Source organism: Heptranchias perlo, chromosome 33 (assembly GCF_035084215.1).
Source record: "Heptranchias perlo isolate sHepPer1 chromosome 33, sHepPer1.hap1, whole genome shotgun sequence".
NCBI classification, from domain to species: Eukaryota; Metazoa; Chordata; class Chondrichthyes; order Hexanchiformes; family Hexanchidae; genus Heptranchias; species Heptranchias perlo.
In genome coordinates this window covers 25,833,991-25,859,948 of record NC_090357.1, presented here as the reverse complement: position 1 = coordinate 25,859,948, position 25,958 = coordinate 25,833,991, and the positions used below count along the sequence as shown (strand labels likewise).

Below are 25,958 nucleotides of genomic sequence, written 5' to 3'. Positions count from 1 at the left end.
CTGACAATGCAGCACACCCTCAGTACCGCACTGATGGCTGACTGGCAGCGTCAGATAACTGGCAACTTAACCAACTGAAGGGCTGTCCTTTCCCTTCTTGGGTGTGGGTTCTAGTTCAGCCCAGTTTGGGAGCATACAGTTCTCCTCAATGTGGTCATTGGGTTCCTACATGAACTGAGTTTGGGGGCAGTTCAACCCAACTGGCACAAAACTGCCCCCAGTTTGGAATAAATCAATACCAACTGGCATGAAGGTGGCGATCTCGATCAGAGAGGATGAAACGTTCGATAGTTGGGTGTGGCAATTGGAAAAAATCTTGCAGTAGATCATGAGGTGGGCTCGAGGCTTTAGCCTGAATTTAATCCCAACAATACTTTCTGCTGAGTCTAAAGGGCTAGTTTTGAGAGGCTCCTCTTCCAACGTGGAGCCTCGCTGGACAGGAGTGCAGGTTGGAGGTAGGGCCAACTCTGATTCAGAAGGTTGTGGGATCAAGTCCTACTCCAGAGGCTTGAGCACAAAATCCAGGCTCACAGTGCAGTGCAGTACTGAGGGAGTGCTGCACGGTTGGAGGTGCCGTCTTTTGGATGGGACGTTAAACTGAGACCCCGTCTGCCCTCTCAGGTGGACGTAAAAGATCCGATAGCACTATTTCCAAGAAGAGCAGGGGAGTTCTCCCCAGCGTCCTGGACAATATTTACCCCTCAACCAACATCACTAAAACAGATTATCTGGTCATTATCTCATTGCTGTTTGTGGGACCTTGCTGTGTGCAAATTGGCTGCCCTGTTTTCTACATTCCAAAGTGAGTACACTTCAAAAATATTTCATTGGCTGTAAAGAGCTGAGGTCGTGAGGGGAGCTATATAAATGCAAATCTTTTTTTATCACTATGGGACCAATTCTACAACCCATGTTCCCGGCTGGTAAACTCAGTGCCAGGAGAAAAAATACCCCTTCACTGCAAACAGCCTTATTATCAATTATCCAGTGTTGATCAATGATGTTGCATCCAAATGTACGATTGTGGCATTCAGCAATGCGTAGTCTCTAAAGTGAAGCTGGCTCGCCTTGTTTTTTTCCTAGATGGTCCTGATCAGCCAGCCATCAACGTCACTCCTTACTCTCTCAACTCAGTAGGTTATTCAGCCATTGAGCAGGACACCGTCTCCATGACCTGCTCAGCCTCTTCCAATCCGCCCAGCCAGTACGTCTGGTTCCACAACAACTCGCAGATTTACGCGGGACAGCAGTTTGTCATCGAGAGAATTGGCCGAAGTCAGACGGGAACCTACATGTGCCTCGCGCACAATACAGTCCTCAACGCCAGGACTAAGACCGCCATCGTACTCACTGTCTACTGTGAGTAGAATTTAATATGAAATCATTTTGGTTTGAAGAAACTCTGTATTTTGTTGTCCTCAGTTATTTTTCTGCCTTTGATTTTACCTTTAGCTCCAATATTTCTCAGCAAACATGCAGATTATAGATGACCTGCAGAGTTTTTCTCTATAATATGAGATTAATAAATATTTGGTGTGTAAGGTGCTGTCAGTATATTATTGTAATGTCCTGCACTAATTCATAACACAATGAGAAAACTATAGAGGCAGTTTACGCAATTGGGATAGTTTTTATTTGTATTGTAAGTACAATTCAGGGCAATTACAGGTTTCTGCCATGTTTTGTTGAAAAATTGTGATGTGCTTCTTTAAAACCTTAATTGAAAATTCATATTATTCCCAACCAATTGTCTGTCAACCAAACTCTAGTAAAAGAGCACTCTCCAGCATGGAGTAATGCATTACCATGCACAGAATACACAGCTGATAGAGCCTGAAACAGACTGTTACGGTAGTGCACAAGTTGCATGGGTGAGACAACCTGTCACATCCTCTGCCATCACCCTGTCTAAGATCAGTCACTGCAGCACAGGTTAGGGCCTTCCGTTGAGGAGAGGTCACCCCGAATGCATGAAATCGGGTAACAGGAGAGAGTTATAGGCTCCTATAAACCTCTTTTCCCAAAATAGATAACCTTAGGACATTCCCAAAGAGTATGCATCAGGGTTACTCTCTTTCTCTCCATATCTCCAGCTGCTTGAGTCTCAACACACTTTTAAGGCATTCGAACACTGGCTTAGTATTTTCAAATCAATAAAATCTTTGAATTCTAGGTATCTAGATCTCTCCCTCATGTTGTTCTTGTGGCGTTAACTTTGCAGGTTAACTATGTTCCACTTTGCCCCATTATTAATCTCCTTAAACTGTTTGTGATCTTAACCTCAGCATGAGATGACTCTTTCTCTCTATATAATTTTGACACTTGGAGATGGATGTCTGAAGTGTGACGGACACTCTCAAACCTTTTATATGGATAGTATATATCACAGGTGGTTACATTGGTCTAATTTCTACCTCGATGGCTTGGGCCTATCTGGGCTTCTGAGAATTCTGACTCCCTCCATGTACGGCAGAGGGATGACCCTTTGTAACTCGAAGCAAGGTTCTGGGATGAGTGTCGATTAAATCTGCGCCATGTAGGGGATTCACTGCAAATTGACTTGTACAAGAAATGCCAATAGGTGACAATAGGTAGCCCAGAGACAAGCCTGAGTAAAATGGCCGCATCTTTAAAGGTATTTTAAAGAGTCTAGGTAAACAATGATTCACAACTATATAAAGTGACTTGCTTCCCTATACTGTTACCATATATGGGTTTGCTCCTATAACAACAACTATTACAACTTATATTTATATAGCACCTTTAACATAGTAAAACGTCCCAAGACACTTCACAGGAGTGATTATCAGACAAAATTTGACACTGAGCTACATAACGAGATATTAGGACAGGTGACCAAAAGTTTGGTCAAAGAGGTAGGTTTTAAGGAGCCCTTTAAAGGAGAAGAGAGAGGTGGAGAGGTTTAAGGATGGAATTCCAGAGCTTAGGGCCTGGATGGCTGAAGGCACGGCTGCCATTATTTAAGAAAGGAGGGAGGGAGAAACCTGGAAACTACAGACCTGTCAGTTTAACATCAGTTGTGGGGAAGTTACTGGAATCTATCATCAGGGACAGAGTGACAGAGCACTTGAATAAATATGAGCTGATCAAGGAGAGTCAGCATGGATTTGTGAAAGGTAAGGCATGTCTGACTCATCTAGTTGAATTATTGGAGGAGGTCACTAGTATTGTGGATAGGGGAGTGTCTATGGGTGTTGTCTATATGGACTTCCAGAATACATTTGATAAGGTTCCGCACAAAAGATTATTAGCAAAAATAAAATGGCATGGAATTGGAGGTAGCCTTGAGATATGGGTTGGTAATTGGTTGGGAGGTAGGAGACAAAGAGTAATAATAAAGGGGATGTACTCTGATTGGTGGGATGTGACAAATGGTGTTCCCCAGGGATCTGTTCTGGGGCCTCAGCTTTTCACCATGAGTTGAATGAAAGAATAGAGAGTTGTGTATCCAAGTTTGCAGATGACATTAAGGTAAGAGGCACAGTAAGCACTGTAGGTGGGAGCAGGAAGTTACAAAGGGACATAGACGGATTAAGTGAGTGGGCAAAACTGTGGCAGATAGAGTTCAATGTGGATAAATGTGGGGTCATCCACTTTGGATCCAAGAAAGACAAATTGGAATATTTTCTTAATGGTGGGAGTCTGGGAACTGTGGAGGAGCAAAGGGATTTGGGTGGCCAGGTACACAAATCACTAAAAGCTAGTACACAAAATGTATTCAAAAAGGCTGATGGAATGTGGGCCTTTATCTTAAGAGGGCCGGAATACAAAGAGGAGTTCCTGATGCTTTAGTTGCACAGAGCCTTGGTCAGATCCCATCTAGAGTGCTCATTTAACAAGTTTGCCAATTCCTTATTATCCATTATAGTATCACCTGCATCTGTTTTTAATGGGGCAAAATTCTCCTTTGCTACTCTATTTTTCTTAATATATTTATAAAATCTTTTACTGTTAGCTTTGATATTCGTTGCTAGTGTACTTTCATATTCCTTCTTTGAAGCTCTTAATTCTTTCTTTGTATCCCTTTATTGCTTTTTATAGCTCTCCCAGTTTGCTGGATTTCCACTTTTCTTTGCATTTGTGTAAACCTTTTCTTTTAGCTTGATACTACCTCTTACCTCATTTGTTGACCATGGTTGATTAACTACACAAGTGGAGATTTTGCCTTTTAGGGGTAGGTACTAGTTATTGTATTGTATCCAAAACTTCTTTGAATAATTGTGTTTGTCTGCAGGTTTACTCATTAACAATTCAGCCCAGTTTACTGTAATCAGTCTATCCCTTTGAAATTTGCATTACTTAAATTTAAAACTGTGATTTATGACTCTCCCTTCTCCCTCTCAAACCTAATATCAAAGTCAATCCTATTATGGTCACTATTTGCAAAATGCTCCCTTATAGTCAGATTGTTAACTAATCCTGGTCCATTACTCATCACAAAATCTAATATGACCTGCTCCCTTGTGGGTTCAAAAACATAATGTTTCAGAAAACTGTCCTGAAAAAATTCTAGAAGTTCGTTGCCTTTGCTACTTGAGTAATTCCACTTCTCGCAGTTTCTGTGAAAATTAAAATCTCTCATTACAACCCAATTGTTTCTGCTACATAGTTACATTTCTCTTTATTTATATATCCTCTCACTACATCACTACTTTGAGGAGGCAACTCCCACCACAGACTTTCCTGTTCCATAGTTCGACCCATACTGTTTCCACTGCCTGTTCACCCTTACTGAAGTCCTTTCTTTCCACTGCTGGAATTGTGTCTTTAATCAATATTGTTACTCCTCCTCCTGTCCCAATTTCCCTGTCCAAAGCTGTGTACCAAGCTTACAACTGGCTAATCCAGAGGTGGTGAGCTTTGCCAAAGAGATGTGCCGTCTGAGGGCTTGCAGTGATTGGACTCTGTTTGCCTCCCTGTTTTTTCCATATAGTTTGATCTTGGATCTCTCACACAAGGGGGAAATTTTAACTCTCTCCTCCCGGTGGAAACTGGACAGAATGGGAATTAAAATCCTTACTGCTCATTTCCCTCCCCACAGCCATTTTAACGCCGCTGTGGCACCTCCTGACTCGGGCGGGTGCCTCATAAATATATACAAATTGGGGTCTTAACACTTAGATAGGACCTCAAGGCTATTTTAACTGCTTACTGATTGGGGCACCCACCGTGGACTCCATGCTTAATAAAGCCTGATGTGGAGAACCTTTTCACTCATTCATCTGACGAAGGGGATAATCTCCGAAAGCTTGTGATTTTAAAATAAATTTGTTGGACTATAACCTGGTGTTGTAAGATTCCTTAATAAAGCCTGGGCAGACAACCAATGGAGACCCTGTCAGGTAAGTTTAAAACTTATTTTTGTGGGGCCTGGAGGAACAGGAGTGCTGCCCTGGGCTCCTCCCCCTTCTCACCCACAAAACCCTCCCGAAACTACCACCGCAACTTACCCGAATGCCAGCCTGGCCGCCTGATCTTTATAGGCCCAAATCTGTCCCAGTTGCCTCTGGACTCATTTTGGGCGGTGGCATGTTAATGAGGCCCGGCCATTGAAATGGCCTCTCGCGGGCCGCTGGCTTGGGAGCTACAGTGTGTCCTGTCGGTTCCTGCCCAGGAGTTAAAATCCCCCCTGTAGGTGAAGGAAGCCTTTCTGTTCAATGTACCATGAAAGAGAGCTGTCTCGGCTTACGTCTTACACGCAATGTGCTTACCCTGCATCGGGGTATTTGCTATCATCGAAAGAAGGCCAAAAATACCAAAGAACCCTTCGTGCTTTCTTAGTACGGTTCCAAAGGATTTTTTCCAGGCTAAAGTTGACCTCCACCAGAACCCCCAGGTGCTGGTACCAATCACTGAACTCTGTGTCTCCAAAACACACTCAGGCAAAGTTGTCCATGTCATTCATTCTAGTTGATGTCTTCATTAGTGATGTGTTGCTTAGTCTCCGAGTTTCTGTTCTAGATAATTCTGAAAGAATTGTGGCCCTGCTTCTTGCAGATGATATTGGGGGTAATATTCACCTTCACTGCCTGGGTGGTAATCCGATGGAGCGTGTGCACCGCCCACTGTAGAACCTGCCTGATCATCACATTGAAGTCAATGGGATGAAAATCAGGCAATTCTACAACAGATGGGTGATCTGCTTCACCAGGTTACTGCCCAGACGGTGAAGGTGAAAACTGCCCCCTCTTGGGCTGTTGGCAACTCATCTGGAGATCTAGTGTGATCTATTCACCATCTCAAGCAATGGGCTAACCTGTCATGGGTGCCACAGTGGGGTATGTTGGTTTAAGAGGGGACTTCAAAGGTTATTATTGCTGGGAATTTCCTCGGAGTTGCCCCTGCTCCGTCGTTATATCTTCGCTGGAAGTGTGGAGGGAAATCCTGTATACTTGCGTAAACGAGGTTCCTGCCGCATTTCTGGCGAAGTTATGGCGGTGGAGTGGGAGCAACTCCGAGGAAATTCCTGGCTGCGACTAGTGCCACACTGCTGCAGTGGTGGTGGTTTTGGGAGGGGGGGGCGTCAGGGGGGCTCTTCTGAGTTTGGGATTGAGGCACATTCTTAGGCTGAGTCGGGGAGACTTCGCTCTGTGTCTAACCCATGCTGTGCCTGTCCTAGGAATGCCAAAGTGTAAAAGCATTCCACTCCCATCTCTGATGCCCCTCAAACAAACAAGAGGTCCTCACTTTTTTTAACACAAAAATTTGTTGCATCATAAAAAAATCTGGTGACTCATTGTACATAGTTTTGATATAAAAACTATTGGATGAAAATTAATTTTGCATGAAACTTATTCCTTACAACCATGAGCAGGGTTTGTTGTAAAGTATATGGTGTACATCAATTGTTGGCAGCCTAGACTACAGATAGCTCACTTGTGCTTGCTCTATGCTGTAGGTCTGTTATCAGGGGTACAACTTCTAAGAGTGTGACCATTGTATCTGGAGTTGCCCGCAGGTTACTGGTAACATTGGCTTGTGCATTAACTGTGCTGTTTGTAATCATCTTAAACCAGTTAAAAGCAAGTACAGAAAATAATTCTTCAGACAAAAGACTGTGCAACTGTAGGATGTGCTGGCCCCAGAAGGTCATGGGGCAGAATCAACTGTGGTTGTTAAAAAGGGGATAGATACTTACTTGGCGAGTGACGGTATTAAAAGTTATAGAGAACAAGCAGGAAATTGGGATGTAGAGCTGCTGAAGCTAGCTAAACAGGCTCAACGGGCTGAATTACCGACTCCAATTCCTACATTCCTATCTTCCCTCTTGAGCTGTTCATGTTGACCAGATGTATCTCCATGATACTCTTTATTGGAGACAGGTTGTCCACTGGCTAATTGTAAATGGGAAGAGGTGGCGGAAAGAGTGAAGGTAGGACCAGGTTCAGTTTTGTTCGTGACGTGTCCTTGTCATACTGAGTTACTAACCTCTGCAGTCCTTCATACCATGTATAGATCTGCCTGCTGGGAGGCCCATTTGCACCGTGCTATCCGTTAATGATAACCGGGATATAGCTTTGTGGTGCTCATGGGAAGGTGGAGACCCGCCAGCGACTCTCCACTGGGTTAATACGGTGAGAGATGGCATTGAAGTGGAGGGACAGTCCAGTATTTCAAGAGTAAAACCGGGACGAGAGACCTCAAACAATAGTACCTATACCTGCCGACCCTCTCACCCAGCTCTGAGGGCAGACTGGTCCTGCAGAACCACAGCACGTGAGTATCAATGATTAGTAACTGTTGGCGTGGGTAGCTTTATGTTCATTGCTCTTTTCCCTTGCCCCCTCCATTTTTTTCCTCCCCTCTCCCGAAGGTGCTGACTATTTGGCTGTGGGAAGCACCACAGTTGAGTTTGATTCTGTCCTCACTCAACGCGCACTATCCAACAGGAATCACTGGATAATGATCAGGATTGGGAGCCCCATTTGCTTTTATACAGCACCTTATCATGTCTTCAGCAAGTCCAAGTGCATTTCTTGCTCTCAGTAATGACGCTGGGCTTTTCTAGACTGGACCAATATTATGAAAAATATAATTAACCCCCAAACCCAACCCCTCAACTCCTGAAAGTGCCAACATGCAGAAGGACATGATAATGTATAGCACAAACTCCCGCCGAGGTTAAATTGCATGAAATAAAGCTTCTGCGTTCTTTTTGCGACAATGGCGGAATGAATAAAAGAAAATGGCAAGTGTATGCGTTTTTTTCTTAGGATTTAATTTTGAAACCGCCATCTGAGAAGAAAATTCCAACTTGTAAAGAACAAAATGGCTGATGGAGACAAAGTAGAACTTTTAGTGAGAACATATAATGGGAGACAAAGCATGACATTGGGAATGTAGAATGCTCTATAAATCATGCATCTGTTGAGATATAAACCCCCTCAATTGAGGATATGATTATAAAGAAAGTCCCATTTCGGGATTCAGATGACAACAAGCTGGTCTTGTGGTTTATGACATCTTTTTGAACTCACTCTTGAGATTACTTTCTTGTTCCCACTTTCACCCATGGGTTGTTCAATGTCTAATATTGTTTTTAAAGTTCTTTTGTGCTTTCGTTTCCGGCTAGTGTTGCCTGAAGGAAGACCCAAATGCTCAGCTACTGCCGTGAAGAGTCTGGAGTACACCATGCTCTCGTGTAGTTGGGAAGGAGGCCTACCTCAGGCTTCACTGCAGTGGAAGAACTGGAGAAGTAGCTTCCTGGGTAATTCTGAACGGTCCATCAATAATCAGGTGCTAAAGTCCAGTCCAACGTACAACGGCAAGGAATTTATCTGCCAAGCGACACATCCTTTGACCAGAAGCAGGGCATGCAGCATCCGACTAGGTACGGACTCTTTCCTAGAAGATTCTTCATTTTCAAATAGTCACTACTCTTCCATCCTGAACTCAAAGCTTCTACTAACGTGTAGGAGAGTAGTTAGTCTTTGACTATCATCTTGCTTAACTCTTATCACTTCAGTTAAAGATACTGCCCTTGAGCAGGTACTGAGGCAAGGAACCAAAATGGTTCTGGATATCAAGGATCTAAATTATGAGGAAAGGTTAAGGACGCTGGGCTTGTTTTCTGTAAAAAAAAAGAGGAGACTTTGAGGTGACCTAATTGAGGTTGTCAATATTATGAAGGGAATTGGCGGACTTCAGACAGACTGTTCACTGTGGTGAAAGGTTCAATAAGCAGCAATCACAAGTTAAAGATGGGAAAGTTCTGAGAAAGGGGGAGTGTTTTTATTCAAAGGGTGAGAAACTTCTGGAACGGGAAGGCCTTTGAAACTGAGAGTGTGAGTAGGTTCAGGAGGGATTGAGGAATATGATGAGAAGTTGAGTAGGTGGGGTTGATCTATTAAAAAGTGACGGGTGGTTTGGCCTAATGACTTTTCCCTAAAGATTCTTGTTGGCCAGAAATCCGTCTATTTATGGTCCATGAATGGAAGATGTAACCGATGTTCTTAGCATCAGTTAGGGAACCATTTAGTGGTTGGGGGTGCTCTTCTGATGGGGTTCAAGCACAATGTTGGGGCAATGTTGGGCCTGTACTTGATGCTGTAAACAGTTGAAATGGGAGAATCATCATTTAAAAAACCCAATGAAGACATCGATTGTATTGTCCTGTTGATGCCAGCCAGCATTAGCCCTGCTACTTGCAGCGGAATTTGAGTAAAAAAAATTAACTCCGCTCTGACGTCATGATGTTTGATTTCTGGTCGAATACCTCTTTAAAAAATCTTCTCAACAACAAACGCAAATAGAAGATAGTTTAAAAGAGTCACATGTACAATGGACAGAAAAATCTGTTACTCTGCTTATGAAGAGCTGCTCTAGGGCTCGAGTTGACTTTATCCTTGAAAAGAAGAAAGGAAGAAAGAACTTGCATTTATATAGCGCCTTTCACAACCTCAGGATGTCCCAAAGCGCTTTACAGCTAATTAAGTACTTTTGAAGTGTAGTCACTGTTGTAATGCAGGAAATGCGGCAGCCAATTTGCGCACAGCAAGATCCCACAAACAGCAACGTGATAATGACCAGATAATCTGTTTCAGTGATGTTGGTTGAGGGATAAATATTGGGTCAGGACACCGGGGAGAACGCCCCTCCTCTTCTGCGAAATAGTTCCAGGGGATCTTTTACGTCCACCTGAGAGGGCAGACTTGGCTTAACATCTCACCTGAAAGACAGAAGTCTAATTCAGGTTCATCGTTAAACAAAATGTCAGATCTCAGGTTGCCATCCCATTCCCAGGCCCCTGTCCTGCTCCCTATTTGGTTTTGAACCTATTCACAAGTGAAGGAAACAGTTATGATCCACGTGAGATGGCTCAGTCCCTTCCACAGAGAATTCACACTCATTGAAGAGCATGGAGAAGAACCAAAGACATTTTAATTTGTCTAAACTCTAAAGGTCCATCTCTTTGACCATGCCTTTGGTCTCCCTTCCCAAATTTCCTCGCTTTCCTACCTAGTATCCTATTTTCTCCTTTTCTAGTGTGTTTAGACTTTTTTTTCCATGTAAGGAGCATCATCTCCTTGAGTATAGAAGATTAAGTGGTGATCTAATTGAGGTGTTTAAGATGATTAAAGGATTTGATAGGATGGATAGAGAGAAACTATTCCCTCTGGTGGGGAAGTCCAGAACAAGGGGGCATAACCTTAAAATTAGAACTAGGCCGTTCAGGGGTGATGTCAGGAAGCACTTCTTCACACAAAGGGGAGTGGAAATCTGGAACTCTCTCCCCCAAAAAGCAGTTGAGGCTGGGGGTCAATTGAAAATTTCAAAACTGAGATTGAATTATTTTTTTTAGGTAAGGGATATGGAACCACGGTGGGTAAATGGAGTTGAGAAATAGATCAGCCATGATCTGATTGAATGGTGGAACAGGCTCGAGGGGCTGAACGGCCCAAGCCTGTTACTATGAGCGCTCTACAAATATAAGTTCTTGCCTTAAACTTTAGCTTTTGGTTCTGAACGTCCAGATTTCAGCCCTCCCGGGTCCAAACAGCCTTCGACCTTTAAGGGCAAGTGAATTAACCAACAGCCGACTTACATTTTTCCTGGCTTGCAAAATTGAGGATAAGACGGAGTTTGGGAATAAAAAGCAAGATTTGATTCAAATGCCATATCAGGGAGGGACAATGGGAGGAATTTTAACTCCTCCGGCTCGACGGGAAAGGAACAGGGGAGCAGTTAAAATGGAGCGGCTCCAAATCCCGCTCTATTCTCGCTGATTTTACCGCCGGCAGTTTTGGCGGAGGATGAGGTGCCCTGAGGCGGGAGCCTGGTGCTCATCTGCCAATCGGGGCCCTGTTGCATCAACTGATGGCATTTTAACTGGGGCCTGGGTGGAGAAACCGCCACGGCTTTCTCACTGGGCTGAAGCAGGTCGGCAGCTGGTGGGGAGGGTGAAGGGGCCTCTCTAGGTAACTCAAATGATTTCCTTTGTGGGGCCAGGAGGGGCAGGAGTGTCTCACCGGGATCCACAAGGAAAGTCGCGGCCTCCCCTTCCCCTGGACTTCCCTGCCCCCTCCCCGATACCTACCGGCCAGCAGCTCCTCTGTGCTGCCTTCCCGCCTGGAACCAATGGCATTTAAACGAGGCCCAGTGGTTAAGATCACGGTGGCCTCCTGCTGTCTCTGCCAGGCGGGATATTAACTCTCCGGCATGTTTTCCTGCTAGAAACCCACTCTGAGTTAAAATCCACCCCCCGGCAGCCTGATCTGGATTTAATTTGTGTCACAGAAGTCAAAGGGCAACGTCTGGTTCCCCCACTCCTAATTTTTTTACGCGTCGAATTGTAATGATCTGGAATGCGCTGTCTGAAAGGGCGGTGGAAGCAGATTCAATAGTAACTTTCAAAAGGGAATTGGATAAATACTTGAAGGGGAGAAATTTAAAAGGCTATGGGGAAAGAGTAGGAAAGAGCCGGCACGGGCATGATGGGCTGAATGGCCTCCTTCTGTGCTGTATGATTCCATGATTTTATGAAATGAAGTAAACATGTTATTTGAAAGTTATAATCCGCTGTGTTTATTCTGCTTTCAGAGGCGCCCAATCTTCTCACCCCAAAAAACGCCCTGACAATGTACGAGGGGAGTGACGTCCATCTGACCTGCATCCTTAAAGCCGCTTACCCGCCCTCGGAGATCGTCTGGCACAACAACAGGAATGAAAGCATCTGGCTAATGCCCAAAAAGTACCTGCTGCACCAGGAGACCTTCTGGTCCAACCTCACCATTCGGGAAACAGATGGAGACAGGGACAATGGGACCTACTGGTGTACAGCAAGCAACGTGGTGGGGAGTTCCACCATCGGGATCCAGCTCCATGTGAACAGTGAGGGAGCCTCTCGCTAATGATTGTTACCGTGGCAATTTGTGTTTGAATTGTACAATTCTTTGGCTATTCTTTTCATTGTGTGCGCATGTATGTGTATCTGTGTGAATCTGTATGTGCGTATGTTTATCTGTGTGTGTGTGCATGGTCATCTTTGTGTGCATGTGTACATAATCTGTGTGTGTGTATCTATGTGTGAATTTGTTAATATCTGTATACCAGTGCGCGCATATGTGTGCATCCGTGTGTGTGTATATATGTGTGTGCGTGTGTGTATATCTGTGCATGAGTGTGCGGTGTGTATATCTGTGTGAGTGTGTGTGCATATCTGTGTGCATATATCTGTGTGCATACATGTATGTGTATTTCTATGTGCGTGTGTGTGCATCTGTGTGTGCGTGTGTGTGCATGTGTGTATATCTGTGCATGCACATGTGTGTGCATCTGTGTGCATATGTATGTATCTTTATATCTGTGTGTATATCTGTGTGCATATGTATGTATCTTTATATCTGTGTGTATATCTGTGTGCATGTGTATGTATCTTTATATCTGTATGTGTATATCTGTGTGTGTATGTATATATACCAGTATATCTGTGTGCTTTTGTGTATACCTGTGTATGCGTGTGTGTGCACCTGTGTGCACATGTGTATAGCTGTGTATGTGTGTTTATATAATCTGTGTGCACGCATCTGTATGTGTGTGTATATCTGTGTACATGTGTGCGTATCTGTGTGTGCATGTTTATATCTGTGTGCTTGTGTACACTGGTGTGCAAGTGTGTATGCATCTGTCTGCGTGTGGATATACCTGTGTGTGTGTATCTGTGGTGTGTTTGTGTGCACGTGTATATCTAAGTCTGTGTGTGCGCATCTGTGTGCGTGTGTGAATATCTATGTGTGCATGTGTGTATATCTGTGTGTGTGTGTGTATATCTGTGTGCGTATATTTGTGTACGTGTGTATACGTGTAAGCTGGTGTGGGCAAAACTTGACGAGGCAGCCTCACCTGAGCGACTGCTGGTCACCAGATGTCCTTTTGCAGTTTGAGTGAAAACCACACAGATTGTAACACATATCACACGCACACCGTAACACATATCACACGCACACCGTAACACATATCACACGCACACCGTAACACATATCACACGCACACCACACACACCGTAACACAAATCACACGCACACCACACACACCGTAACACATATCACACGCACACCACACACACCGTAACACAAATCACAAACATACCACACACACTGTAACACATATCCCACACACACCGTAACACACACCACATATGCTATAATACATATCACACGCACACCTTAACACATATCACACGCACACCACACACACCGTAACACATATCACACGCATACCACACACACCGTAACACAAATCACAAACATACCACACACACTGTAACACTTATCCCACACACACCGTAACACACACCACATATGCTATAATATGTGCCACGCACACCGTAACACATATCACACGCACACCGTAACACATATCACACGCACACCTTAACACATATCACACGCACACCGTAACACAAATCGCACACATACCACGCACACCGTAACATAAATCGCACACATACCACACACACCGTAACACATATCACACACATACCACACACACCGTAACACATCACACACATACCACACACACCGTAACACATCACACACATACCACACACACCGTAACACATATCACACACATACCACACACACTGTAACACACACCACATATGCTATAATACGTGCCACACACACCATAACACATACCACACTTCTAGTTATGTCAGTTGGTTTGTGAAGCCACTGCTGCTAAGTTTTACTCAGTGGGTTTGCTGCTGGATGGGACTTCTGACCCGCCCAGTTAAAATCCCATCGGCATCCTAATGACATCATTGGATCCTTATTTAAATTTATGATTGAGACTGGGGGCCAATTGAAAATTTCAAATTGAGATTGATAGATTTTTGTTAGGTAAGGGTATTAAGGGTTACAGAACCAAGGCAGGTGGATGGAGTTAAGATACAGATCAGCCATGATCTAATTGAATGGCGGAACAAGCTCGAGGGGCTGAATGGCCTCCTCTTGTTCCTATATTCCTATGTAATCTTGAGGGGTGGCGGAAGCGTTTCCGATCGGCGGGTTTCTGGTGGGAAAGGGGCGGTAGGTTGATTTTTAACCACCCACCCACCCCCTTCCCACCAGGTGGGTTGGGTCAGAATTGGGGCCCCTTCTTCTTCAGAAGGCGCTGACCTTTGCTGGGGTACAGTTCCAAGGGTGCCCGCAATCCGCTGGTGTGTCCTTCCCACGTGTGGACCTGGATCGTGCATGTTGGCAGGTCACCACTGTGCCCACCCAATGTCCACATCCAATGTCCACACAGGGGCCAATGGACAGTGATCAAGAGCACGAACCCTGACTGACCTTTGGCCTCACTTCCCCAGTGACACTGAGGTCAGCAATAGCTGAGAACAACATCAGTAAAAATAGAGTCAGTAACACAGGGTACCCTTGAGATTGCACGTGCGTGTGCGTATGCGTGCGTGCATGTGTGTGAGCGCGCATGTGTATACACGCGAGTGGGTGTATGTGCATGCACGCTTGTGTGAGCATGTGTGTGTGTGCGTGTGTGCTGGAGGGCCTATCAGTTTCCCACTGTAACTCTAACAGGGGACTGGTTGGAAATATCAGAAATGGCTGCTCCAGCTGTTTCCCTGGAGGTTTTGTGAGGAGAGACCGGCAGATTCCCTGTGGAAGTTCAGCCTATTGGTTTTTAGGTCCTGTGTTTGTGAATATCATTTTATCGGGTAAAAGGGTACATTTTTGAATTGCCTGCTCCCAGCACAGAGTCTCACCCGTCGGGAGCACATATCAAAGGAAATTGAACATGTGTAGTTCACGATTTTCCAACCATGAATTTTGATGGTCAAAATCATGAGCTACACACCCACAATTTCCTGAGCGATGCTCCTGGTGGGCGAGGAATTGCAACCCATACCTTGCTGTGTTCGACAATATTAAGGTTTCCCCTTTTATACCAACTTATTTCTTAATGTTAAGCATTTGAGAAATGTCCGCCAAAATGATTTGCTGAATTTTGGTGCTAATCAGGTGAAGGAACATTCATGCCAGAAAATAAGAATGCTTCACACTTCGGGCAGCTAGTGTTGACATCAAGCAATTCTAGTCAGTTCCCTCAACTCAACCCCAACAAAGGGCCTCAGGCCCAACCTCAGAGGAGGGCTCATGCTTGGTCCAGCCTGAATATTTCCATTTCTCATGCCAGCTGCCCTTGTGCGGTTTGAGTGAAAACCATACACACCGTAACACATACCATACAAACCATAACACATACCAGACAAACCATAACGCATACCAGACAAACCATAACACATACCAGACAAACCATAACGCATACCAGACAAACCATAACGCATACCAGACAAACCATAACACATACCAGACAAACCATAACACATACCAGACAAACCATAACGCATACCAGACAAACCATAACACATACCAGACAAACCATAACACATACCAGACAAACCATAACACATACCAGACAAACCATAACACATACCAGACACACACCACGCACATCATAACATGCACCACGCACAATGTAACACACACCATGCACACCATAACACATACCAGACAGACACCATGCATACCATAACACACACTACACACACCATAACACACACTACACACACCATAACACACACTACACACACCATAACACACACTACACACACCATAACAGATACCACACACACCATAACACATACCACACACATGCTATAACACATACCACACACACCGCAACACATACCATACATGTTATAATACATACCACACACACCGTAACACACACCACACATGCTATAACACATACCACACACACCATATTACATACCACACACACTGCAGCACAGACTATAAACACTATAACACATACCACACACACTGTAACACATACCACAAACACTGTAACACATACTACACATCATAACACATACCACACATACCATAACATATACTACATGCACCATAACACATGCCACACACACCATAACACATACCACACACCATAACACATAGCACACACATCATAACACATACCACAAACACTGTAACACAGACCATAATAGACACCACACACACCGTAACACAATCACACACACTATAACACATACCACACACCATACCACATATCACACACACACCTCAATATATATTACACCACATAGAGCCACCCACCCCAAAACCATGTACACTTTTGTTGTGCTGCAGAATTTTACTGGCCTGTGTAAATTGAACATAAACCTACCCAGAGCAAAGTCCCACGCACAACACTGTACCTCAATAATTTCACCCGGTTTATCCGAGATTGATGCTCTTGTGCCATTTGGATTCCTTATCTCAGGAGTTCTCAGATCTCCCTTTAATAAGTTTGGCTCCACCGAGGGTCGGGAGGGTCATTGGTAGATTGTTGCTCAGGTGCAGAATATTTACACCAGGATTGAGAGCATAATATATCGTCATCATATATTCTACTGCTGGCAAAGTCATATCCTGTATATATCCCATTCTGTCTGTGTCATATCCTGTATATATCCCTCACCTGTCTGTGTCATATCCTGTATATATCTCACTCCTGTCTGTCATATCCTGTATATATCCCACTCCTGTCTGTGTCATATCCTGTATATATTCCATTCCTGTCTGTGTCATATCCTGTATATATTCCATTCCTGTCTGTGTCATATCCTGTATATATCCCACTCCTGTCTGTGTCATATCCTGTATATATTCCATTCCTGTCTGTGTCATATCCTGTATATATTCCATTCCTGTCTGTGTCATATCCTGTATATATCCCACTCCTGTCTGTGTCATATCCTGTATATATCCCCACTCCTGTCTGTGTCATATCCTGTATATATTCCATTCCTGTCTGTGTCATATCCTGTATATATTCCATTCCTGTCTGTGTCATATCCTGTATATATTCCATTCCTGTCTGTGTCATATCCTGTATATATCCCACTCCTGTCTGTGTCATATCCTGTATATATCCCCACTCCTGTCTGTGTCATATCCTGTATATATTCCATTCCTGTATGTGTCATATCCTGCATATATCCCACTCCTGTATGTGTCATATCCTGTATATATTCCATTCCTGTCTGTGTCATATCCTGTATATATTCCATTCCTGTCTGTGTCATATCCTGTATATATTCCATTCCTGTCTGTGTCATATCCTGTATATATCCCACTCCTGTCTGTGTCATATCCTGTATATATCCCCACTCCTGTCTGTGTCATATCCTGTATATATTCCATTCCTGTCTGTGTCATATCCTGTATATATCCCACTCCTGTCTGTGTCATATCCTGTATATATTCCATTCCTGTCTGTGTCATATCCTGTATATATTCCATTCCTGTCTGTGTCATATCCTGTATATATTCCATTCCTGTCTGTGTCATATCCTGTATATATTCCATTCCTGTCTGTGTCATATCCTGCGTATATTCCATTCCTGTCTGTGTCATATCCTGCGTATATCCCATTCCTGTCTGTGTCATATCCTGCGTATATCCCATTCCTGTCTGTGTCATATCCTGCATATATCCCACTCCTGTCTGTGTCATATCCTGCATATATCCCATTCCTGTCTGTGTCATATCCTGTATATATCCCACTCCTGTCTGTGTCATATCCTGTATATATTCCATTCCTGTCTGTGTCATATCCTGTATATATCCTACTCCTGTCTGTGTTATATCCTGTATATATCCCACTCCTGGCTGTGTTATATCCTCTATATATTGTATTACTGTTGTGCCACAATGTTGTTTGTGGGACCTTGCTGTGGGCAAATTGGCTGCTGTGTTTCCTAATTTACAACAGTGACGACACTTCAAAAGTACTTAATTGGCTGTAAAGCGCTGTGGGACATCCTGAGGTCATGAACAGCACTATAGAAATGCAAATATTTTCTTTCTTTCTTACTGGCTCTTTATCTGTTTCCGTCTGTACCAGTTTTCACTGGGCGTTTTCTGGATTGGAGCGGCTTGGAGCCTCTACAGTCTGTTGTCTTGCTAACAATGCGTTTTCCCTAAATCCTTCACAGAGTACCCTACCCCACCGAACGTGACCATCAGCAAGCTGCTGTACGGCCGCCAGCGGACGGAGGTGGTTCTGGAGTGGATGACCCGAGGCTCTGGCGATTTAACAGGTTTCATGGTACAGAGGAGACCCGCAAGGCGATCCCTTCGGGGACGTGACGCGACCAAATCCGAGGAGTCTATCGCCGACCCACACATCCCCTGGCAGATCGTGGCCAGTGCCATCGAACCCGCCATCAGAGGTCACAGGCTGGGGGGCATGGACCCCAGGGTCTTATATGCTTTCCGCATTTTGGCTGTCAATCACAAGACAACAGGATATCCTTCGGAAGTCAAAACTCCAGGTAAAGTATCAAATCTTTCGGAAGAATTTAAAATGAGTTCACTTCGATTTTAAAGGAGCAGTAATCTTTTTCCCAATTCTTTTCTATTGTGTATTTGGAGATGTGGCTGACACTGGCAAGGAACCTTTTACTGCCCATCCCTAGTTGTCCTTAGAAGATGGTGGGTCTTCTTCTTGAACTTTCTTCAGTGATTGTTTCTACAATTGCTTGCTGGGTCACTACAGAGGACGTTAAAAGTCAGCTGGAGTCACTTGTAGCTCATAGAATCATAGAATCATCACAGACCAGGTAGGGTGGAAGGTTCCCTTCCCCGAAGGACATTCATGAAGGAGTTGAGTTTTGACGACAACCTGCCAGCTTTCATCGTTACTTGTCTTTCCCGGTGTCACAAACTACCAGATTTATTGAATTCAACTCACAACTTGCCATTTAAGCACATGGTCTCTCCGGGTTGCTAGTCCAGTGTCATAACTACACTGCTGTATTAATCATTAAAAAAACCCGACAACTTAACTTCAAGGTGATCCAAACCAGCTCAGATGGGAGTGAAGCTGGGGGGAGATGGGGTTTTTCTAATATAAACCCCACCGATCAACACAGCAGGGGAAAGTATGGGTCCCAAGGTCTGGAGGCAGCTTCTCAGCAGTTCTATCATCGGAACATAGGAGCAGGAGTAGGCCATTCAGATCCTCGAGCCTGTTCTGCCATTCATTGAGATCATGGCCGATCTGTATCCTAACTCCATCCACACGCCTTGACTCCATATCCGTTAATATCCTTGGCTAACAAAAATCTATTGATCTCAGATTTGAAATTATTAATTGAGCTAGCATCTACTGCTTTTTGTGGGATTGAGTTCCACACTTCTACCGCCCTTTGTGTGAAGAAGTGTTTCCTGACTACTCTCCTGAATGGCCTGGCTCTGATTTTAAGGTTATGTCCCCATGTCCTAGACTCCCCCACCTGCGGAAAAGGTTTCTCTCTATCTACCCTATCAATTCCTTTCAAAACCCTAAAAACCTGAATCAAATCACCCTTTAACCTTCCATAGTCCAGGGAATACAAGCCGAGTTTATGTAATCCCTCCTCATAATCTAGCCCTTGGAGCTCTGGTAACATTCTGGTGAATCTGCGCTGCCAAGGCCAATATATCCTTTCTAAAGTGCGGTGCCCAGAACTGTACACAATACTCCAGATGTGGTCTAACCAGGGCTTTGTAAAGCTGTAGCAAAACTTCCTCCCCTTTATATTCTAACCCTCTAGTTATAAAGGTTAACAGTCCATTAGCCTTTTTGATTACTTTTTGTTCCTGACTGCTACATTTTAGTGATCTGTGTACAGGGACCCCATAATCTCTTTGGACCTCCATTGTTCCTAGCTTTTCACCTTTTAAAAATATTCGGATCTATCCTCTTTTGGTACAAAATGGATGACCTCACACTTTCCTGCATTGAAATCTATTTGCCACAGTTTTGCCCATTCACTTAATCTATCAATGTCTCTTAGTAATTTTATGCTCCAGTCTACACTACTTACTATGCCACCAATCTTTGTGCCATCAGCAGACTTGGATATATGGCTCTCTATTGTGTTATCTAAGTCACTAATAAATAAAGTGAATATTAACGCTCCAGCACAGATCCTTGTGGGGCACCACTAGTCACTTCCTTCCAATTCGAGTACATACCCATCATCCCTACTCTCTGTCTTGTACCGCCTAACCAATCTCCTAACCAGGTCAATATCGAGAGTCCACAAGACAAGGGTTACTGTAGTGGGGAGAGATCTTGGTTTTGAGAGTGATTTTGTAGGGAGGGAGACAGATAAATTGGTACTGAGCCATTTTGCTGGGAGTGGGAAACAGAGCTTATTTGATATTCTTCTCCTTTAAAAGCACTTTAAAAACATTGACTAAAAGCTCCCAGTTGCTTAATAGGTAAAGGGAGCACTTACTGTGGGACTGAGCCATACAGTCCAGAGGGTCTCAGGGTCAATCCCTGGTCTCTGTAGACTTAGCGTTTCTCAGCCTTAGCAGTAGGAGAAGGACTACTATTGATCTCAGCATGCTTTGGTTAGGCATGAGAAACATTAGCCAAGGTTCCTGCTCCTGGTCACAATTTAGTAATTCCTGCTGGATGTTGGGTGAAAACAGGCTTGAGCTTTCCAGTGATGCCTTCTATTGTGGAATAGCTTGGTGTCACAAACAATCTATTCCTCTCACATGAAAAATGGCCACTTTGGCAAGCTACTGGAGTTTGACCAATACCCATGGGGAACCCTACTGCAGGAAGAGTAAAGAGCTTCAAAAGAGGAAGAGAAAAACCCGAAGAGGTCCACAAAGTTTGCTCCAACCCATCAGCAGATCCAAAGCGTTCGATCAGCCAGTGAACCCAGCACCAAATACACCTGGCAGGGCCAGCACACCCAGTGCATTCAGCACACCCATCACACCCAACACACTCAACACACCCACCCAACCCGACACACTCAACACACCCACCCAACCCAACACACTCAACACACCCACCCAACCCGACACACTCAACACACCCATCACACCCAACACACTCAACACACCCACCCAACCCAACACACTCAACACACCCACCCAACCCAACACACTCAACACACCCACCCAACCCGACACACTCAACACACCCACCCAACCCAACACACTCAACACACCCACCCAACCCGACACACTCAACACACCCACCCAACCCGACACACTCAACACACCCACCCAACCCGACACACTCAACACACCCACCCAACCCGACACACTCAACACATCCATCACACCCAACACACTCAACACACCCACCCAACCCGACACACTCAACACACCCACCCAACCCAACACACTCAACACATCCATCACACCCAACACACTCAACACACCCACCCAACCCGACACACACAACACACCCACCCAACCCGACTCACTCAACACACCCACCCAACCCGACTCACTCAACACACCCACCCAACCCGACACACTCAACACACCCACCCAACCCGACTCACTCAACACACCCACCCAACCCGACTCACTCAACACACCCACCCAACCCGACTCACTCAACACACCCACCCAACCCGACTCACTCAACACACCCACCCAACCCGACTCACTCAACACACCCACCCAACCCGACTCACTCAACACACCCACCCAACCCGACTCACTGAACACACCCACCCAACCCAACACACTCAACACACTCACCCTTACCTAACACACACACAACCCAACATATCCAGTGCACCCAACACACTCAACACACTCACCCAACCCAACACACTGAACATACCCACCCAACCCAACACACTCAACACACTCTCCCTTACCTAACACACACACACACAACCCAACATATCCAGCACACTCAACACACTCACCCAACATGACACACACAATCCAACACACTGGACACACTCAACACACTCACCCAACCTAACACACTCAACACACCCACCCAAGCTGACTCACACAACACACCCACCCAACCCAACATACTCAACACACCCACCCAACCCAATACACCCAACACACACAAACAACCCAATACACTCAACACACACAACACACCCACCCAACCTGACACACACACCAACCCGACACATCTAACACACCCAACACACTTAAAACACTCAACACACCCACCCAACCTGACACACAACACACCCAATACACACAGCCAACCCGACACACCCAGCACACCCAACGCACTTAACACACCCACCCAACCCGTCACACCCGACACACCCAACACACTCAACACATCCACACAACCTAACACACCCAACCAACCTGACACACCCACCCATCTGACACACCCATTCAGTTTGCAGGCCAGTAAACTGAGCTCTTACAGCATGTCCACCAAAGCCAGTATGATCTGCGCACAAAATGTAGTGTTGTATTGTGTTGTGTTATGTACCAGGATGAGAAAAGGCCATCAGGCCCATACGCACTTGTCCCATTTTCTGCTGGGATCATCCCCATGTACATCCCCTTCTTCCCCTACCCCATCTACTGAGAGAGGGAAAAATAGAGAGAGGCAGAGCCAATTCAGGAATCCTCTGTCAAAATTTCCTCTCCAACCTCAATCAGCAGTCCCCAAACCTGTTAGTTATTCCCCGGAATAATTAGTCTCTCTTGTCATGTGCTGAGATCATGTCATTTTTCAAAAATACCTTGTTGAAGGGTTGCAAGGAGCCAGTATTCACTTTACCTCAGGCTGACCGTTCTCTGAGAAAAATAAAACTTCTGAATATCTAACTTTGCCCCCTGCTCACTGAAGTTATATTGTTGGTCCCTAATTTTACCTGGCCCCATCACCTCAAACAATCTATCTATTTGTATGTTATCGATGCCCCTAATCATTTTAAAGACCTGAACCAGATCCTTCTAAGTCTGCACCTCTTCAACCAACATCACTAAAAACAGATTATCTGGTCATTATCACATTGCTGTTTGTGGGATCTTGCTGTGCACAATTTGGTAGCTGCCTTTCCTACATTACAATAGTAACTACACTTCAAAAGTACTTAATTGGCTGTAAAGCACTTAGGGACATTCTGAGGTCGTGAAAGGCGCTATATAAATGCAAGTCTTTCTTTCTTTCAGTGAACCTAAACCCAAAGCATGATGTGTAGCTCCATAGTTCAATGGACTTAGGCCAGGGGTCACCCTTGTTGACCCTTTCGGTCCCGTCTCTAGAGTCACAGTGTCCTTCTTGAGGTGGGGGAGGGGAACCAAAAACTGGACACAATAGACCAAACGAGGTTTCACCAAAGCCTTATATACCCTGATTATCTTGACCCTGATTTTATACTGAACAGTCCGGGCAATACAGCCCTGGACCCTGTTCAGTTTGTCATTTTCTGCACACCCAGGATGCTCTGCACAACTAACACACACTGTACTCTGCTTGATATCTAGACTGTTTGAATTGTGAGTTCAGTTACAGGTACAAGGCCCACCTGCGTTTGGTACAAAGGTTAATGTAATTCATTCATCTACTTATTTTTTAATCATCTCTGAAAACACTTAGAGGTTAAATTAACATTTTGGCTAACTAATTACTTTAAAAGGGTTTGGCTCTCATTCTGTCCTCAGTTACATCACTACCTCTTAAGATCACAGATCTCAACTATCCCCGGGTTTCCTTCAGCGTCCCTGTATTTCCATAATTCACAGATCAATTCAGTTTTATTCCAGAATGAAACTTCACCCGACCTGCAGAAAAGCAGGCTTTTCTGTCGATTGTGGTAATTCCATTCCCCACATTAGCTGTTATATCACCATAGAATCATAGAACACAGAAGAAGGCAATTTGGCCCATTGTGCCTGTGCCAGCTCTTTCAAAGAGCTATCCAATTAGTCCCACCCCCCTGCTCTTTCCCCATAGCCCTGCACATTTTTCTCCTTCAAGTATTTATCCAGCTCCTTTTTGAAAGTTACTATTTGGAAACTGCTTCCAACACCCTTTCAGATCATAATAACTCGCTGCGTAAAAAAATTTCTCCTCATCTCACCTCTGGTTCTTTTGCCAATTATGTTAAATCTGTGTCCTCTGGTTACCAACCCTTCTGTCAGTGGAAACAGTTTCTCCTTATTTACTCGATCAAAACCATTCATGATTTTGAACACCTCTATCAAATCTCCCCTCAACCTTCTCCGCTCTAAGGAGAACAACCCCAGTTTCTCCAGTCTTTCCATGTAACTAAAGGCCCTCATTCCTGGTACCATTCTAGTGAGTCTCCTCTGCACCTTGTGTCCATGGCCTCTCTGAGTGATGTGACGATTTAACACCATTGATGACATTTTGTGTGGTGAACTCACATCCTCTGGCTTGAGACTGCCCTGAATTAATTTCACTCACCATCCTCACAGCAGACGGAGGAGACTTTCATCCCATCAGCTAGGGCTGGACAACTTTAACCAACCACACCCTCCAGCCTCCCAAAAAACAGCCCATAAATGTGGAGCAATAGAATGTGCTTTGTTATAGTTATTTCAAGCGAAGGCCCCAGGTTTCTGCTAAAGATTCTACTGTGGTCCCAGTGGGGGGGGGGGGGGGGGTGGGGTGGGGAGGGTGGGGGGATGGTGGGTGGGGGGGGGGGGTAATTTTAACATTCGGTGATGTGTAAAATGGGCAATATCTGATTGATCACCTGATATACATCCCATCCATTCACTTCACTGGAATGGAAAAAAAACGGGCAGGTAAATCGTATAACGGGGGGGGGTGTATAACGGGCGGCCAATCCGAAATTGCCTGTTTTATACTATCGCCAAGAGCTAAAATTACCCCAGGGAATAGGAGAGCAGTTAAACAATGAGTGAGAATGGAATGGAGGTTTGAAAAGAGATAATTATCCTTAGTGAAACAGTGAGGGAGGTGACTGATTAACTCATTGTGATGCCTTAACGAGAGGGATATGATATCGTGTGAATCATACAAGATAATTATAATTTCTTTGACATTTTAATACTGTGCCTCATGTGGAATACAAATCTACAGCAACAGGACTGAGACTCTCTGACTGTTGTTTGCACCCTGACCCAAGGACCACTGAAGGCCACAAGCAGTACGATCACGCTGGGTGTGGGTCAAGGGCAACAGAGGTCCTAGGTTCAACCTCTGGTCTGTGCTGAGTTAGATATTCTCAGCTTGCACGGAGCAATGCAGCTGCATATTGCTACATCCACAGGTTTGTCTCCTCACCCTGCCCAGTGCCTCAGGATTAGGGGATGGCCAATAAATAATTCGGCCAGGGCCCCCACTGCTGAGGACTATTCTGTGACCCCTGCTGGGAAGTGTGTCTGGATGGTGGGTGAGGACAGGGTCTGGTTTGTTTGTGATGCACTCTACGGTTAAATAGCTTGCTGACATTCACCGTTTGAGCTTGCAGATGAGTACTTCGATTACTGTGCACAGTTCTAGTCTCCAGATTACACAAAGGATATAGAGGCATTGGAGAAGAGATGCAAAAAGATTTACAAGTGTGATACCAGAACTGAGAGATTATAACTATCAGGAAAGACTGAATAGGCTGAGGCTTTTTTCTC

General features: G+C 44.7%; 1 protein-coding gene across 1 annotated transcript in view; it reads left to right on the top strand.

Annotated features, from left to right (window-relative positions):
- Positions 1-25,958, top strand: part of LOC137301341 (V-set and immunoglobulin domain-containing protein 10-like 2) — a 51,123-nt gene that overhangs the window by 10,694 nt on the left and 14,471 nt on the right. Inside the window, exons 5-10 of the mRNA XM_067970788.1 lie at positions 1,084-1,359; positions 8,594-8,851; positions 12,061-12,351; positions 18,539-18,666; positions 18,709-18,877; positions 25,457-25,514. Of these exons, the coding sequence (XP_067826889.1) occupies positions 1,084-1,359; positions 8,594-8,851; positions 12,061-12,351; positions 18,539-18,666; positions 18,709-18,877; positions 25,457-25,514 (1,180 nt within the window). The remainder of the gene's footprint in view (positions 1-1,083; positions 1,360-8,593; positions 8,852-12,060; positions 12,352-18,538; positions 18,667-18,708; positions 18,878-25,456; positions 25,515-25,958) is intronic.